At 47.6% G+C, this 17,857-nt stretch overlaps 1 protein-coding gene across 1 annotated transcript; it reads right to left on the bottom strand.

The window, feature by feature from the left end:
- Positions 1-12,223: 12,223 nt before the first annotated feature.
- On the bottom strand, positions 12,224-15,936 carry PRND (prion like protein doppel). The gene is made up of 2 exons (XM_015078187.3): positions 15,786-15,936; positions 12,224-13,760 (listed from the first exon to the last, which is right to left on the bottom strand). The coding sequence occupies exon 2, from the start codon at positions 13,747-13,749 to the stop codon at positions 13,213-13,215; it is 537 nt and encodes a 178-aa protein (XP_014933673.1). The 5' UTR covers positions 13,750-13,760; positions 15,786-15,936; the 3' UTR covers positions 12,224-13,212.
- Between the last annotated feature and the right edge of the window lie 1,921 nt (positions 15,937-17,857).

Below are 17,857 nucleotides of genomic sequence, written 5' to 3'. Positions count from 1 at the left end.
CTAACCCAAGCAGATACACATACCTATAAATGTTCCTACATGTAACCTTCTGTGTCTCTATTGAGTTAAACATGAAATTCATACTGGTGTCTCCAACTCCGCTCCATTACCACATGAGTCATTCTAGCCTCCTTCCCTTGCTTCTCTGAGTTCTCGCTCCAACATTGGGGAACCTGGCACCTACTATCCACCATCCATTTAGTTAATTGTTCAATTCTAGTATACATGTATCAGAATTGCTAACCCATACCCTTGTGGGAAACACCTGTACCAACTGGAACAAAGTGCCCAACACATATGATGGAGAGGTCCTTGGTGATTAAGGATGGAGTTAACTTGCAGTTGTTGGTGGAGGCGGGATGCTCAACTCCAGAGGTATCTGCGAGTCTGGTAAATACCGTTGGCTAAGATATGGGTGAATTATTCTTCCTGGTGATTTACAAAGTGCTTTTTTATTTTTGTTTAAAAAATTTTTTTTTAATGTTTATTTATTTTTGAAGGAGAGACAGAATGTGAGTGGGGGAAGGGCAGAGAGAGAGGGAGACACAGAATCGGAAGCAGGCTCCAGGCTCTGAACTGTCAGCACAGAGCCCGACGCGGGGCTCGAACCCACGAACCGCGAGATCATGACCTGAGACGAATTTGGAGGCTCAACCGACCGAGCCACCCAGGCGCCCCACAAAGTGCTTTTTAAAGCCCGAAACTCCCAAAACCCCCTTGAAGGCATCCTGTACCATCAGCATTATTTCTTTAAAATGTAGAGATTGAAAATTACATTTGGTTTACATGGTTATCCAGCCTGATACCAGGCTGATACCAGGGTATCCCACGTGTATCAAGAAGCAAGTGCTCACATGTGTTTTTGAAATGAAGGGTGAGATAGAAATATTTCGTCATGGTTCTGATAACGCGACAAAGAACACGGTGTGCTTGCATGATCTCGGCAACACTTTCAGTAGCCAAGAGAACTTGAAGTTATAACTTCAGGGCCAAAATAACATGATTTTAGATTCTGTGGCTTCAGTAACAGGATTTCTTATGAAACCTGCACTGTGGTACAAATGGTTAAACCTGGAGGATTTGATGCTCTCCCAACGTTAGATCATTCTTTTCAGAGAAAGAGAATCCATCAGAGAAAGAAATCTCTGGTACATTTAAAAGCGTATTTAAAAGACATATCCAAACACTTCAGTAGAATACAAAGACGTACTTTCTAGAATGCAAGGCATCAGAGAGGATTAGAAACCCATTTGTTTCTGGGCTGGGGAGGTTGGGGAAAGGGGGAGAGGCTGGTCAAAGGGTACAAACTTTCAGCCAGAAGATGAATTAAGGTCCGAGGATGTGACGTGAAACATGATGACTGTAGTTGACAACACTGTACGGTATTAAAATTTGCTAAGAGAGTAGAGCTTAAATGTTCTCACCAAAAAGGATAGATCTGTGAGGTGATGGATGTGCTAATTAACTAGATGCAGAGGATCCTCTCACAATGAATACGTGTATCAAATCATCGCTGCACACACTTTAAATACCTTACAATTTTATACGTCAATTATACCTCAATAAAGCTGGAGGGGAAAAGTAACCCATTTGTCTTCATCTCCCAGGTTAAAATATTTAGCGTTCCTACTTTGGCATGTGACAGGCAAAAAAGAAAAAAAAAATTGACTCAGGTCTGATAACAGTGTACCAAAGGTCCACATTTTTTGGCCCACTTTTTTTTTTTTAAACACTTTTTTAATCTTTTTATTTATTTTTGAAGGAGAGAGAGAGACAGCATGAGCGAGGGAGGAGCAGAGAGAGAGAGAGACACACAGAATTCGAAGCAGGCTCCAGGCTCTGAGCCGTCAGCACAGAGCTCGACGCAGGGCTCGAACCCACAAACCGTGAGATCATGACCTGAGCCGAAGTCGGACGCTCAACCGACTGAGCTACCCAGGCGCCCCTGGCCCACATTTAATTCAAATACCCAGAACTGACTGGCAGAACTTGCTGCCTCTCCAAACAACCCAGAAAGTGAATTGGGATTTTATAATTTAATAGACACAAAGGGTAAGAGAAGAATCCAGGTCAACATGGGACCTGAGGAATGGGTCAGGCCATCTTCATAGATCCAAGATGGGCGCGGTCAGGGAAGATGACCCTAGAAAAGGCCTAGTTTCTGTGTTTCTGCACTGCCCCCTGCTGGCCGATACTGGAACATTAATTTTTCCTGCAGCCCGTCTAGGAAGACCTAACAAACAGGATGCCATATTGTGGCTCTTGAGAGGCAGGGGACCCTGCAGAGCAAGTGTTGACCTAGAGGCAGAGGGATTCGGCTGAGGCCCTGCCATCACAGAAGGTCAGGCATGGGAAATGGGCTTGAACAGCAGCAGAGGAATGACTTCCCTGGTGCATGTCAGAGTAAGTGCTGGTGTTTCCAGGACAGGGAGATAGCCTCTTGGTGGAAAGAAAAGTGATTCAGGGGCAGTGGAATTCGGGTGTCAGGCAGGTAGAGAGACACTGAAGACCCCATCCCAAGAGCCCTAGTCCCTACAGACGGTCTGGCAAGATGGGGGCAGCAGCTGCGTAGAGAAGCACAAGGCGACTAAAACACATAGTTGCGTTTGGAGACACGGTCCACTGTGGGGGATACGCATGCAGGTGAATAATTAGGTCACAAAGTGACAAGGGGCTAGTTATGTCCCCTAGAATCTTAGGACAGGTTTTTCTGGAGGTCACGTCTGAGCTTGTCCTGAGGGCTGAGTAGGAATCCTGCAGGGGAGAAGGACTTGAGAGGGTCTGGTGATATGTGGGACTGGGGGCCAGTGCGGGGGTTATGGAAGATGAGCTTGGAGAACCAGGCAGAGCAGACCTTATGCACTTTGTTGAGACACGATGGCCTCCTTCCGGGCAAGACGGAGCATCTCCAGAGGATTTTGAATAGATGTGGAGGACCGTTATAAACAGAGAGCAGTAGATCTAAAACAGACTGTAGAGATGACTTCATTCTGCTTTCCTTGAAGAGTGAGAAGTGTGCACAACCTGCCTTGTTTCTGAGAATCTGAAAGATGTTCTCATAAACCTGCCCCATCTCTTTTCAATGATTTTGTACTTTGCCTTTTTTTGAACAAAGTTTTATTTGCTTATTTTGAGAGAGAGAGAGAGTATGTGTGTGTGTGAGAATGGGGGTGGGGCAGAGGAGAGAGAGAATCCCAAGCAGGCTTCATGATGTTAGCATGGAGCCCGACGTGGGGCTCAATGAGGGGCTCGAACCCACCAACTGTGGAATCATGACCTGAGCTGAAATCAAGAGTCACATGTTCAACCAACTGAACCACCCAGGTGCTCCTATACTTTGCCTTTTTTTTTTTTTTTTGACATTTATTTATTATGGAGAGACAGAGAGACACAAAGCATGAGTAGAGGAGGAGTAGAGAGAGGGGAAGTCACATAATCTGAAGCAGGCTCCAGGTTCTGAGCTCTCAGCACAGAGCCCGACACAGCACTCGAACTCATGAAATGCGAGATCATGACCTGAGCCGAAGTCGATCGCCTAACCAACTGAGCCACTCAGGTGCCCCTACTTTGCCTTTTTTATGGTTCAGGCAAACCCTGGAGTCCTTGGGCTTTTGTATGACAGGGTAGGCAAAAAAATTCATCCTGGATCACACTGAGCCACTTACATAATGTTGCTATGACAGTGCTGAAGATATAAACGAATTCTTCTTTTTTTTAAATGTTTTTTAAAGTTTATTTATTTTTGAGAGAAGAGACAGAGCATGAGTGGGGGAGGGGCAGAGAGAGGGGGAGACACAGGATCTGAAGGAGGCTCCAGGCTCTGAACTGTCAGCACAGAGCCTGACACGGGGCTCGAACCCATGAACTGTGAGATCGTGACCTGAGCTGAAATTGGACACTCAACCGACTGAGTTGAGTGCCCCATAATGAGTTCTTCAAAGCCCTGACAGAATCTCCCGGGTGGGAGGAGGATCAGTTAGGAAGGAGTAAACGGGGCTTCCACAGGCAAGAGAGTGGCATTCACTCCGTCATCCATTGGGCTGATGCACTCAGCTCTGGGCTAGGTGCTGTGTGCCATACAAAAGAAGCAGACATTCCAGCTGGTATCCCTGTGGAATCTATATCCTGCTTGGGAATACACAGAAGGTGGCAATGTCAACAAAGTTAGTGCAGTACTGTAGATAGGTGTTAAAGACGTTTCAATGGGATGCGGGAGATCTTTGTGGAATCTGGGATCCTGGGGCAGGGTCAAAGGCAGGTGGGTGGCCTTCTATAGGAAGCCGTCGGGATCAGCACCCCAAATCCAGGAACCACCAGACCTTTGCTGCTGTAGAAGCTGCATAGCAGACATCACTGCCCTGCAAGCTCGGAGATCCTATCACATCTTCAGCAGTTTGGGCCGCTAAGCCCAAGCACCACACGCTGGGGGGGTTTCTGAACAACAGACTCCTCAGAGGCCTGGAGTCTGAGAGTCCAAGATCATGGGACTGGCAGCTTCGGTGTCTCGTGCTGTCAGATTCCTGGTTCAGAGACAGCAGGCTGTCTTCTCTTTGTGTCCTTACGTGGCAGGAGAGGCGAGGGCGCTCTCCGGGGTCTCTTTCATAAGGGCACGAATTCCATTCATGAAGGCTCTACCCTCGTGACCTAATCACCTCCCAGAAGCCCCACCTCCTGACACTATTACACTGAGGGGTAGGATTTCAACCCAGGAATTTGGGGAGGACACAAACATTCAGATGGTAACACATCTCGTCCCCACACCTCTAGGCACTCGGGCCTGGTAGGTTTGGGCTGTATATCGGAGGAGGTAGACTCCGAAGCCGATAGCTGGCCGCGTCTTCATTATCTTGAACACTCAGTCAAGATGAACCGATAAAACACCTCTTTCCTGAAAGATCTCTATCATCAGAAGTTGAAGCTACTCTCACCACATCTTTTGATGCTTCGGGGCATACTCTTTGGCTAAACAAGAACATCTTTTTTTTTTTTTTTTTTTTTCCTTAAACGATTGCCCTAGTTTTTAGGTGAAATACTATATTCACTATTTCTGGCGTATTCTTTACCAGGCCTTCAAACTAAACTACGGTGCACCATTTGCAACTAGAAAAATGAATACATAAAGCATGTTTAGAGGCATTTCTTTATTTTTGGGCTTGAGCTGGAGGTAGAAAGTCCACCAGCACTTGGGATACACAGGCTAAGGTGAGCTACTGGCCAGGTTTGGCTTTGTGAAATCGTCTGTCCCTTATATCCCTTATAAAAGCAGGTGAAATGGCATCTGGCACTTAGTGGGATGGGTGGGCACCCAGAAAGTTTGACGGTCAGATTGGGCTCATTTTCGGGTGTTAAAGTGTCTTTGTCTTGTGTTTGTTTCCTTTTTTAAAAAAATTTTTTTAACATTTATTTATTTTTGAGACAGAGAGAGACAGAGCATGAACGGGGGAGGGTCAGAGAGAGGGAGACACAGAATCTGAAACAGGCTCCAGGCTCTGAGCTGTCAGCCCAGAGCCCGACGCGGGGCTCGAACTCATGGACCATGAGATCATGACCTGAGGCGAAGTTGGCTGCTTAACCAACTGAGCCACCCAGGCGCCCCTTGTGTTTGTTTCTTCCTGTGCCTTTAACTCTCACCATTAGGAGATGGAACCATCCAGGCAGTGGCACTGTCTGGAGCCCACTCAAACCATGCAAATAGCAGACTGGACATATGCCTTTTGGGAGTGGTCCACAACCAATGATGGGAGGTGCTGCTGTATACATTCCCTGGCTCCCTTGCCCTCCAGTGGGGTAACTCTGAACACATTTTCTCTGCCGCCTCCCAGAAGGTCCCAGCAAAATGAAGTTCCTGTTGCCCACGGAGTCAACTTGCTAACTCCCCCCTTACTTCTCACTTCCAATGTTCCCAGGGTTCACTTCCCTAATATACTACTTGTACATGGATTCTTGGTCTCAGGACTGACTCCTGGGGGCAACCAGCCTGAGACAGCAAGTAACCCGCACATCAACACAATTTCCTAAATGTAAGGAAAAGGAAGGAAAACTGTGCTCTCTTTGGACATGAGCAAGTGTATTTACAATCCTGATTTTAGATTCTACTTATCTGGTCACGGTGATCCATTCATTAATGCTGATGCAATTGACCTTGATTTTGTACCAGATATTTCCGAATCCATCCTCTTACTTGATGTTCGTGAGGTAGGTGGTATTATACCTACCATTATGGATAAAAAAAAAAAATCCTGAAGTTCAAACAGGTGAAATGATTGGCCCAAAGACTCCAGGCATGGGACAGTGCTGGAGCTCAGGTCTTCTGCCTCTCCGACTTCTTCATTCTACAGAACTGCCCCTGAGAAACTCCACATTATCCTGAGACCTCTCTGGGCTAGAGAAGAAACCCCCAGAGTGGAGTTCAGTTGACCGTTCAGATGGAGAAATTTTGTCTTATTGTGAAACTGATTTCTTCTCAAGCACAACAGCACAGAGAGGCTAAGAGGAGCCTCCTACCTCCAAACAGGCTCCAGTTCACGGCGGATAATCTCCTGGAAAGCAGCTCTCTTTCTCCCAACATCTCAGGACTGGGAAGTATTGAGATGCCTTGCTGGTCTGTCCCTGAAGAGGGTGGGAGTGCGGGCAAATGACAGCCGTCAAGGCTCCCAGGCCCAGCTAGGGGGAGTGTAGACCTTCGATGGGATGGTAGCATACTTGCCCTTCCTTCTACATGGGAACACAGGAGAAGTCAATAAGTAACACACAGAATTAACTGTGGCTACACAGCCATAGCAGATCCCCTGGTCAGATCCCTGTGGATCTCTTTGGCTCTTGTCAGTGTCCCTCACATATCTGCAACAACCTTTTCCGGGAAACTGGCCCTGGGCAGTGGTTTATCGTAAAAGAATATAACTGAGGAACAGACAGACAGAAAAGATGCACAGGACAAGGTCCGGGCAAAGGGCTTGGAGCTTCCGTGCTCTCTCAGCATGCTCGATTCGCCCAAATCTCCACGTGTTCGCCAACATGGAAGCTTCCCCAACCCTGTCCGTTTTGGTTTTTATGGGGGCTTCATTACCTGGGCACAACGGATTAACTCATTGGCCACTGGTGGATTAACTCATTGGCCATCAGGATTGGTTTCCCTGGCGACCAGCCCCCATCTGTAGGTGCTTTCCAAGTCACCTCATTAGCATAAACTCATGAAGGGACTGCTTACGAATCACAAGACACCCATTTCACCTTTATGGCTGTGAAGCAATTTCAGGAATTGAAAACGAGAGATCAAGTATTATAACCAAAGATGCTTCCACTGATCTTGCTCAGCAAATTCCAAGGGTTTGGGGAGCTGTGAGCCAAGAACCAAGGATGAAGACCAAATATATATGAGAAATGTATTTTGGTCATCTAGATGACCAAAATCTTATAAATCACAATGTTGCAGATGGTATAATTCCTTCATTTTGTTTTTGATTGCTAAGTAGCCCTGAGTCAAAACAGCCAGTTAAAACAAATTAGGAGCTCTAATTGTGGATTTGGAAATTCAAGTACAACACAGCTGATATTTCCAGGACCCTACTTCTCTCTGCTTAGTCCTTGAAATTCTCTCTCCTTGGTGTTGAGGGTTGTTTCTAGAACCCGGAGCCCTGGGGGCATAACACCCCCACCCTGTTGGATGCTGACGGCACCTCTGATAAACCCACATGTGTAATTCTCTCCGTGGATGGTATTTTCTCCTAGGCCCCTGCCCTCTCCCCCAACCTCCCACTCTTACCCACCTCCCTCCATCCAGAAAGGCCAGCTGTGGTAGGTTCTCTGACCCTGACCTGTTTGTAGCTTCCTCAAGTTCCTCTCTGGCCTTCTGCCAATTTCCTTCCACAATTTATAGCGAAGCCTGCTAGAGTTAAAGCAATCTTATTGTTTAAGAAAGCAATGCTTTCCCACAAAAAGATTTCCATTAAAATAAGATCTGGGAATTCCAAGGGCTGACCAGGTGGGTGGGTGGTGGGTAGAGATAAGACATTCTGACCAGGGTAGGGGAAGCAGCTTGAGGACGCAGTGATACTTAAACATTGAAAGAAAAGCTCTTTTTTTGGGGGGGGGGGCGGTCAGCTCTGGACTGGGTGTAGCCCCCAGAAAGATCCCTTTAGACGGGGAATGGTTAGTACATGGGACTTATGCAGTCTGAGGCCTCCCATGGGTCCAGGTGAAGCCTCCCATTTGACAAGAGCAACAGCTAAACCTGATGAGTAGACTTTGAATGGTCTGGGATGGGCTTAGAGGTGTCCCAGAGACATAATGCCTTCTTCTCGTTTCCCTGGGAATGTTTGATTTATTCTTTTTGCAGGTGCCCGTCATTCCCAGTGACATGGAAGTTTGGCTCCCTTCCCTTCCAAGGGGAAACTGGGTGCCCGGCCGTAACCCATCTGCTGCCAGAGGGAGCGTATGAGAGGAAGGCGTCGCCTGCCGTGTCCGGCTGCACGGTCTTGGGGCAGATGAGCACACACGCCCGGCACGAGCTGGGTTTGCCAGAGCAGCGTCTGAGCTTTCCGCTGGGGGAACAGAAATTTGCCAGGATGCCGTGTCTGTGCGTCTCCTCCATCACCCGCTCAGTGTGCGTGGCCTATCACTGCCTGTGTGGGGGCACACGGCCCCCGCTCTTCATCTTTCAGTCGAGACCATGGCAGGCTCCAGAGGGTGACACACAGCGACACATGGGCATCTTAGGGTGTCCTTGTCCAGCCACACACAGCACGTGAAGAAAACATGTTGGGTGGAAACACAAGAAGTGACCAAATCTCAAGGTGTGACGTAGGGCCGGGGGCGCCTGACCCAATGGGCCTCTGCCCCAAGTTCATCTCTTCTTATCAGCGAGCTTGAGGGAGAGAGTGTAAACGTCTCACAACAAACTCACGGCTACTGCCTGGGACACATCTCGTGAGGACCATGGGGTGAGGTCTAAATGTTGCAGAGCGCATCCTAAGCAAGATGGGGAGCGAAGGCTCCCGGGAGATGCTGGCCGTCTGCAGAGGCCCTGAAGCCAGGAGGGGCCCCGGCTACTTGAACAGTGTGCTTGACGCCTGGTGCTTTTGGTCTTTATCTCCTAGAGGGCATTCTCACTGGAATGTGGATAATTTACCCCGGATTAATAAAAAGGCCAGGACCGGGGTGCCTGGGTGGCTCCGTCGGTTGAGCGTCCGACTTCGGCTCAGGTCATGATCTCGAAGTCTGTGAGTTTGAGCCCCGCGTTGGGCTCTGTGCTGACAGCTCACAGCCTGGATCCTGCTTTAGATTCTGTATCCCTCTCTCTCTGCCCCTCCCCTGCTCATGCTCTCTCTCTCTCTCTCTCTCAAAAATAAATAAACATTAAAAAAATAATAAATCTTTTTAAAAAACAAGGCCAGGACCAAACCTCACCCCACGCCTCCCTGGCCATCAGGGAGCACAAAGTTGTGCAAATATACCACCCTCTAAAGCCCAAGCCTGCTTTCCAGGCTTCTCATCCGGATGTTTTGAGCGAAAAGCCAGATTTAAAATAGGAATTGCTAACAGTTTTAGGATTTTCAAATGGTGCTGGTGGTCAGAAGTTACTTGGCAGGATTTCGATGTGCTGTCTGCAAAGGAGAGAAGGTACTCGAGCGGCATTTGCAGCAAAGACAGGTTCTTACACTTAAGTGACATAAAAACCCTTACAGGTTAGCACCGTCCAGGGCAGGCAGGAATGAGAATTGCTCCAGCAATGTAGGAACATGATCTAGCCATATCTAGAAAAATTTAAATTATTTATATTGAAACTATTCCACAGAAATAAAAGCCACACGTTGCAAGGCTGTATGTACAAGGATGTTTATTGTTTGCAGTGGCAAAAAAAACCTGAAGGTCCATCAGCAAGGAAGTGATCAAATCAACCAGGGTCTATCTACACCATGGAATATTACACGGCAATCTGAAAGGACACATTAGCTAACCAGCTCGCTGTTGAACTGGAAAGAGGTTCATGAGGCAGTGTGAAGTTATAAATCAAACTGCGGAGGAATAAATGTGATATGTACAATCATAGTGTTTTTTAAAGGAGCAATCAAATTTAAAAAAACCCTCCCTCGTATACCTAAGCACAGTGAAAATGTGGAGGTTGCACAGCAGGCAGGAGGGAGAGAATGGGTTGGGAAAGGTAGGGGGAGCCAAGAACTAAAACCTGGCACAAAAAATGAGAAAAGCATAGAATAAAGTCCAGAGAATATTTGCAATATAAAAGCTACATTGTTACTGCAAGTATGTACACATGTATATGCAAATATTAAGGCCTAGGAGGTAAGAGGGCAAACCGAAAACAATGACTTCATCAGATGCTGGGATTGCCGGCAATCGGATTTCCATTGTCATTTGAATGTCACTTTTACAATAAGCACATTTGGAAGAGTCAACACTTGGAGGGGCTGAGAATGCAATGTTAGCGAAATTATTCACATTTAGAATGACTGTATCAAGAATAATTCGGAGGTCCCTTACAATGTGTTACACACAGTAGGTGCTGGGCAACCTTTTGCTAAAGTGAAAAACCGAAGACTTCCCTTGACCTCATAATTCGTAAACATCAGCAAGGATGTTCAAGCACATATAGTCTCAAAAGCTTTGTGAATAATGTTTGCATTTGAATCACCATGTACAAATTCCCTTTCACGCTCCACTTAAATCTGATGTCTGGAACTGTTAATGAAATGAGAAAAGACAGCAATTATAGAAAATGTACTATGTTGTGACCTGTTTTCACCTAAGAAATGAAGTCATTTTGCTTCTGTGCCTGTGTGTGCCCTTATGGTTAGTTACACTCAGCAGGGCTGGGCTGAAATTTTCAACATCAGCCTGTAAGTAGTTTCTTTCTTTCTTTCTCTTTCTTTTTCTTTCTTTCTTTCTTTCTTTCTTTCTTTCTTTCTTTCTTTCTTTTTCTTTCCTTTCTTTTCTGTCTTTCCTTCTCTTTCTTTCTTTCAACATCAGCCTGTAAGTAGTTTCTTTCTTTCTTTCTTTCTTTCTTTCCTTCTTTTTTTTAAAAAAAAATTTTTTTTTTAACGTTTATTTATTTTTGAGACAGAGAGAGACAGAGCATGAACAGGGGAGGGGCAGAGAGGGAGGGAGACACAGAATCCGAAGCAGGCTCCAGGCTCTGAGCTGTTAGCACAGAGCCCGACGCGGGGCTCGAACTCACGGACCGTGAGATCATGACCTGAGCTGAAGTTGGATGCTTAACCGACCGAGCCACCCAGGCGCCCCCCTTCTTTTCTTTTCTTTTCTTTTCTTTTCTTTTCTTTTCTTTTCTTTTCTTTTCTTTCTTTCTTCCTGTTCCTTCCTTCCTTCCTTCTTTCCTTCCATCCTTCCTTCTGTCTTTCTTGCTATTGTTATTATTAAAAAAATAAAAATAAAAAATGGACAGGGAAGAAATGACCCACATGGCTTGTACTTCTATCTTGTGCTCTGCTCAAGAATCCAACAGGACTGTGGAAGCAGAAGGTGGGCACAGTGCTGGCCGTCTGAGAACTAAGGCCTTCTGGCCTCCATCCCACCCTCCTCCTCCTCGGTGCAGATTCAGGGCAGGGGCTAGGCCCCCAGGCTCCCAGAGGAAAGCCGCTACCCTGGGCTGCCCCGCCCCCAAGTCCTCCACTGGCTTTCCGTGTATTTAAACCTTCCAAAAGTATCCTTGAGAAGAACGCTGATAGCAGTGGAAGCTCAGAACAAGAGGTACCATTATCAACATTCATGTTTTAAAATACTTAGGGTACACTGTCTGAGAATGCACATTTTTCTCCCCTTACAGACTCTCTTTAAAGGAGAATTGATAATATTCAGCAGCTGGTGCGTCCAAATATGGTTCAACAATTCCTGGGGAGAAGGGGGGGGGGGTCTCTAAATGCACCACAGAGGGTCTCTTGGGGCATCTTAGAGCATTAGATTCATTATGTGTACTTAAGCCGTATTCATATTTTGTAATATATTTATTTTTAACTAATATTAACTACTAGCATTTTGTAGTATCTATATGTAACTAATAAGAAGTAGGTAATAAGTGGCATATCTCCTCTCGCTTAGGGCATGAGTGAGTTCTTTGTTGGGTCTCCCTAAAGACGTAGCTTCTCTTGAACCTTTTTGGCAAGGAATTATTTTTTTATAGAGCTAAGTGGTTCACAGAAATGACGGCCCCTCACCGAAGTGGGAGTAAAAAAGCAGCCAGAAATTGGCACGGTACCCGTGTAAAGGGAGTATATTTAAAGATTCTCATATGCATATACACAGAGAGATACAGAAAGGGCTGGGGGAACGAACATTAGAAAGCAAACATGTCCATTAAAAATACTTTCTCAAATCCAGATAATAGTTCAGAGCCAGGAAGAGCAAATACTTATCCTTCTTGCGAAAAACAAAAACAAAAAGAAAAACACCGAAACCAGAACAAAACAAAACAAAAACCTTCGTGCCGTGGTCACATCCTGCTGTGCATCTGGTCTGCTCTGGGAACCGGACCGGCAAGATCGCCTTACGCTGTGATTTCTGGGCCTTTGTCTAGCTTTACTTCTGTGTCCGCTTAATCCCTTTCTTGTATCTTAGTTTGATGAGAAGAATTAAATAAAACCTCCATGTAACCAGGTATTAAGATACATGGCCATCAGTTCAGACCGTTTCGTATTTCCCAAAGTGGGGTTTCTGCGGTTTCGCCAGAAATCTGTGTTTGGGTTTGGGTCTTGCGAGCAGTAAGACAGGGATCACAAGACAGCTCTGGGATTGCACAGAGGGGAAAATCTGGGGTGAGACAAGCCAGGATTGAATTTTGGCTCTGCTACTCTCCAGCCACTTCACCTGTTGGAGCCTCCGTTTCCTCATCTGTACAGTGGGAATAGCACCTACCTCTAAGAGGGGTCCGGAAATAGTGTGACGCGCGTGGCAGGGTCCCTGGCTCGTTCTCTTATCTGTTCACCCAGCATTTGCTGCGGAAGATGGTGTGCCAGACCCTCCGCTGGGACCTGAGAATGTGGTGATTAAAAGGCCGCCCTTCAGTAGAGCCTGGAGGGGATTGGTACACACACATTTATCATAAGCAGACGGGTACCCGTGGGAATACTTGGTTCCTCAGTACCTTCGGGACACATGGGGGTTTGGGTCTGGAGGAGAGGAACTGGGATAACTCAGCGGCTTGCTCACCCCCCCATCCCCGTGGCTGCCAGCCTGCCTGCAAGCTTATGTCACAATAAACCAAATGAAAACCAGCGGGCAGAGCATCACAGGCTGGTCTAGGGTGACCCGAAGTCCCGCTCCCCTTTCCAACCAAAAATCACAGTGCTTGACAGAGCAGAGCTCCCTGATCAGCCGCCACAGGACCCGCTGGTAAAGCTTGTCATCTTGTTTCTCGCGGGACAGCTCCTCCTGGTTGGCCACCTGGGTGGCATTGATGCAACTGGTGACAAACTTCTCCTTGGTCACGTTGGCCTCAGAGCAGCCATTGTAGTGGATCCCATCGGGGAACTGCCAGTAGTTGGCCTCGTAGTACCTGTTGCCTTCAGCGCCAAGGTCGATATCAAGCTTCCGGCCCTGCCTGATGAAGGCCCCAGGGCGGATCTCAGCCGTGTGCGCCTCTGTGACCTGGGAGATGCTGGGCAAAGTCTTCCGGTTCCACTTGATTCTGTGCTTTATGCCTCTTGCCTTGACTGCCGAGAGCTGGCTGAACAGCAGGACGCAGACAATGGCCAACCAGCATCCGCCCAGATGCTTCCTCATTGTGTCAGGATCTGCAATAGCAAAGGCCGGGACGGTTACTTTCTCCGGTGGGGTTCCCGGGCTCCCCTGCCCCCCTCCTGTGTGCAGATTTTAAGCAAGGAATGCAACCTCACGCCGTTCACATTTTCCAAAACCATAATAGTTTTCCCATGCTCCGGTTGTACTGGCTAAGCCAATCCCCAGTTTCTTGCTTTTGCCTGAAATTATATGCACTTAGGGCAGAGATCTGGTTTTCTCATACAGATAAGAAGCTACAACTGGCAATTATAAAGCCTTTGAATATGCATGGGAAAATAAATGAGTAATGACATAATACGTATAGGTTTTCTTTGGTGTTCTCAAGTCTTTGAAATCAAGAGATCTCTGGAGGAAAGCACCCAGAAGAGTTGGAACCACAGGCTTCCGTGCACAGACTGTATTCTTAACCTTCCCTTTTTATTCTCTGTTGCCCTAAGCTGGCTCTGGCCCTGGTGCCTTCTGCTATCCATTCAAAGAAAGTCACCTGGCTGCTGACCCTAAAGGGCTTTATGGTAATGACGGGGAGAGAGAGACAGAAGCGTGGCCAGGAGACCCCTGCCTCCTGTGTCAGGGGGTCAAGATGTGTTATAGACGAAGCTCCCAGTCTCACCCCTGGGGGCGGCGTGACCCCACCCTCCCCGTCGCCTAGCTTTTTATTGAGCACTTACTAAGTGGCAGCCATTGGCATTGACTAGCTTAATTCTCACGTGGGGTAGGTACGTTATCATTCCCATCTTATGAAAGTTGTGCTGGGTTTCAGAGTAGGTAAGTCACTGGCCCAAGGCTGCACACTAATGGGTGGTGGATTCGAATCCAGGTCTGTCTGACACTGTTCCCATGTGCCCAGTTTCCATGCATCATGGCCTTTCTGGGCTGCAGAAGGGAACGGTGCTTAGATTTTGTGCTTTTGACTCACCGGGCACAGAGGGCAGCACCGACGGCCCCCAAGCTGAGCAAAGAGCAGGGCTCGTGAGGAATTTCAAAGGAGATGAGGGCCTGGGGGAGAGCCGAGGGTCCAGGGTCAAGGTGGTCCCTGGGCATCTGAAGGGCTGCTGATGACATCAGGGGATAGTCCCCCTTCCCTCAGCCCCCGAGTCTGGTAGTTTGTCACGTCTGGCTCCTGAAACTACAATAGCTATTGTGGAAATCTACTTCCCAAGGTCAACTGTTCAGGGCATTCCAGGACCTGGACCCTTGTCGGTGTGGATCAGAAACGCAGGAACAGTGACCATAGCCAGGCGTGCTTACGCCGTGTCCTAGATGAAGTTTTACGTGAGTCCATTCGTGCCAGAGCTGAAGGAGGTGGAAAAGTTAGCTTGCTTAGCCCCTAACACCTGCTCCCTGCCATATTCCCAAAGTGACTGGTCCACCTCTGCTAAAATGTCCAACTCCAGTGTGATGCTGGTTCTTACGTAGGAAAAAAGGCAAAACGCAAGCGCAGTGCAGTCCCCTCTGGATGCCTGGTGACCTCTCTTTCCCTGCAGGCATGGTCTAGTCTCTGGCCCAGGGAGGGCATGAGTGCGCCCGGCAGCAGCCTGAGCACCCAGGCTTCTGGCACCTGACCCCCCACTGCTCCCTAATCACAGTGACCTCAGACCAGCCTTCTCCAAAGAGAGCCGAGCATGAAGCGAACATTCATTAATCACACCCCGTGCCCTCAGCCCAGACTCCTTGGTAGGAGAAATGTTAAATAAGAATAATAACACAAATTACAGGTGTGTCAAACTAAAGACACAAAAGCACAGAGATCTCGAGAAAGAAATTCATGTTCATGGACAAGGGTGTGAAAGCACAAAGAAAATCCCAACCGGCCAACCGTAAAATAGCATTTTATTGTCAACACCAGAAGCAGACACGCAACACCAGTGATGCTCCAACATTCCTATGTGTCCCCTGACTGGGGACCCACGCCAGGGGGTGGGAGAAAAGAAATCCCGGCACGGTTTGCAGTCTGATTAGAAATGAGCAACCCTGACCACAGAAATGGAACCCAGCGCGAACTCTGGCTCCCCACCTACCTTGGGATCTCTATGGAAGTGCGTCTCTGGAGCCTCAGCAGCAGTGTCCTCCAGGGCACGGTCCTGCCTATGTAGGAACTGCAGGGGGAGGCGGCATCCCCGCTGCTCTCCAAATATGGCAGCCCTCCCCTCCTGGGCAGGACCAATCAGGGGTTCCCAGCCCCTCCTCTGCCTTGAGGATAGACCTTCTCATCACTCTCTACTAATAAACACCATGTGAAGATCTTGACAAAGTTCAGGAAGACTTGAGAGTTACTTTTGATTTTACTTTCTTTTCTTTTATGTATGTCTGTATGTATTTACTTATTTACTTAGCCGTTACCAGTTTATCACAAAGGACGTTATAAAGGAAACAAATGAACAGCCAGATGAAGTTCGTAGGGCAAGGTCTGGAGGGTTCCAGTTGTCCCCATGGAGTCCCCACGGAGTGTGGGGGCACTATATCCCTGAATGTTGATGAGTTCACCAACCCGGAAGCTCTCCAAACCCCTCTGTGCCAGTAACGGGGACACAAGCCAAATATTATAACCAAAGATACTTCTAGCCCCCCCCCCCCGCCCCCTCCCCGCCTCACTCAGGAAATTCACAGGTTTTAGAAGCTCTGTGCCAAGAACTGGGACCATTACTATATCACAATGCCCCAGCTGGATAGGTGAATGGATACATCTGTCCAGAGTCTGGTTAGGGCTATTTTTAAGGCTGGTATTTTGAGAGGTGCCTTGTAGAACTGGAATTAGCAGTGTTAGAAGGAAAGCACTTTCCCACCAGTATCTACAACAGAGGGTGTTGCCGGATATGCATGCTGTCCTACATCTAAAGCCCAGCCTCAGATAGCAAGGGGGCTTTTGCTGGGCAGCCACTGTGGCCAGGGTCTGGTTGGGAAGAGGGTAAGAGATCAGCCAGGCCACAGGTCCCCTCCCAGCGGAGACTGCCAGGGAGTGAGGTACCCCACTCCCTTTGCGGAGGTAGAAAAGCAGGGTTCTAGAGGGACCCGCGAGAGGCCTGGCCAGCATTTTAGGTTTTTGGTCCGTGTAGGAATGCCTGAGCCGCCGAATTAATCCAAGGCCAAAAAGTCAAGATCTATGGAAACCCACAGGACAGAGACACATGGAGATGAAACCGACACTGTTCAAAGACGGCTGGGAGTGAGTTTTCTCAAGAGCAGAGGGGAGAGGATCTGAAGAACCAGCCACTCCAGGCAGGAGGGGCCGTGCGCAGTTATCCGGTGACCATTCCTTGTACAAAAGGGACTTACTCTGGTGTCCCGGTTACAGTTATTACTGTCATGCGAGATCAAAAGTAAATTCTGGAGGAAAGAACGGCGTGAGATTAGCCTGTAAATGGAATGTGATCTATATCCCGAATGCCCAGCGATGTTGGCTGGATTCACCTCAAAGCCCTTTTGCGAATAAGCTGAAGCGGTTGTCCCAGGATGACCAGCAGATGGCGCCATGAGGTTACAAAGACCTATCACCCCGGAGGTGGGAAACCCCCGAGGTCAATGCTGCCCCTGCAGGGATTTGGGGCCTCCAGTTGGGCCTTTCTTTCTCCTCTGCCTTTACTTTTAAATTTTATTTCACTTCCTTCTTTTTTAAGGCTTTTTAAAAAATGTTTTATTTTATTTTTGAGAGAGAGGAGAGACAGAGAGACAGAGCACGAGCAGGGGAGGGGCAGAGAGAGAAGGAGATACAGAATTCAAAGCCGCTCAGAGCCTGACATGGGTTCGAACTCATGAACCGCGAGATCATGACCTCAGCCGAAGTCAGACGCTTAACCAACTGAGCCTAGGTGCCTCTATTTCATTAACTTAAGAAAAAAAACCTTTCCATTTTCTTTCTAGAATCAGAGACTTTTTGGTCCTGTGAACACACACACACTTCAGTATTGCAAACTTACTATAGACTATTTGCAAAATGCTGAAGGGAAGAAGTAAAAAAAACAAAAACAAAACACCAAAAAAAACCATGTTAATATTTCACTATCCAGAGACAAGGGTCATAATTAGGGTTTGGGGTGTTTAGAGCTGGAAAGAGCTCCGAATCCTCCAGCTCAGCTCCTTCACATTGTGAAGT

This window comes from Acinonyx jubatus, chromosome A3 (genome assembly GCF_027475565.1).
Source record: "Acinonyx jubatus isolate Ajub_Pintada_27869175 chromosome A3, VMU_Ajub_asm_v1.0, whole genome shotgun sequence".
NCBI classification, from domain to species: domain Eukaryota; kingdom Metazoa; phylum Chordata; class Mammalia; order Carnivora; family Felidae; genus Acinonyx; species Acinonyx jubatus.
This window is presented reverse-complemented; position numbering and strand designations above follow the sequence as displayed.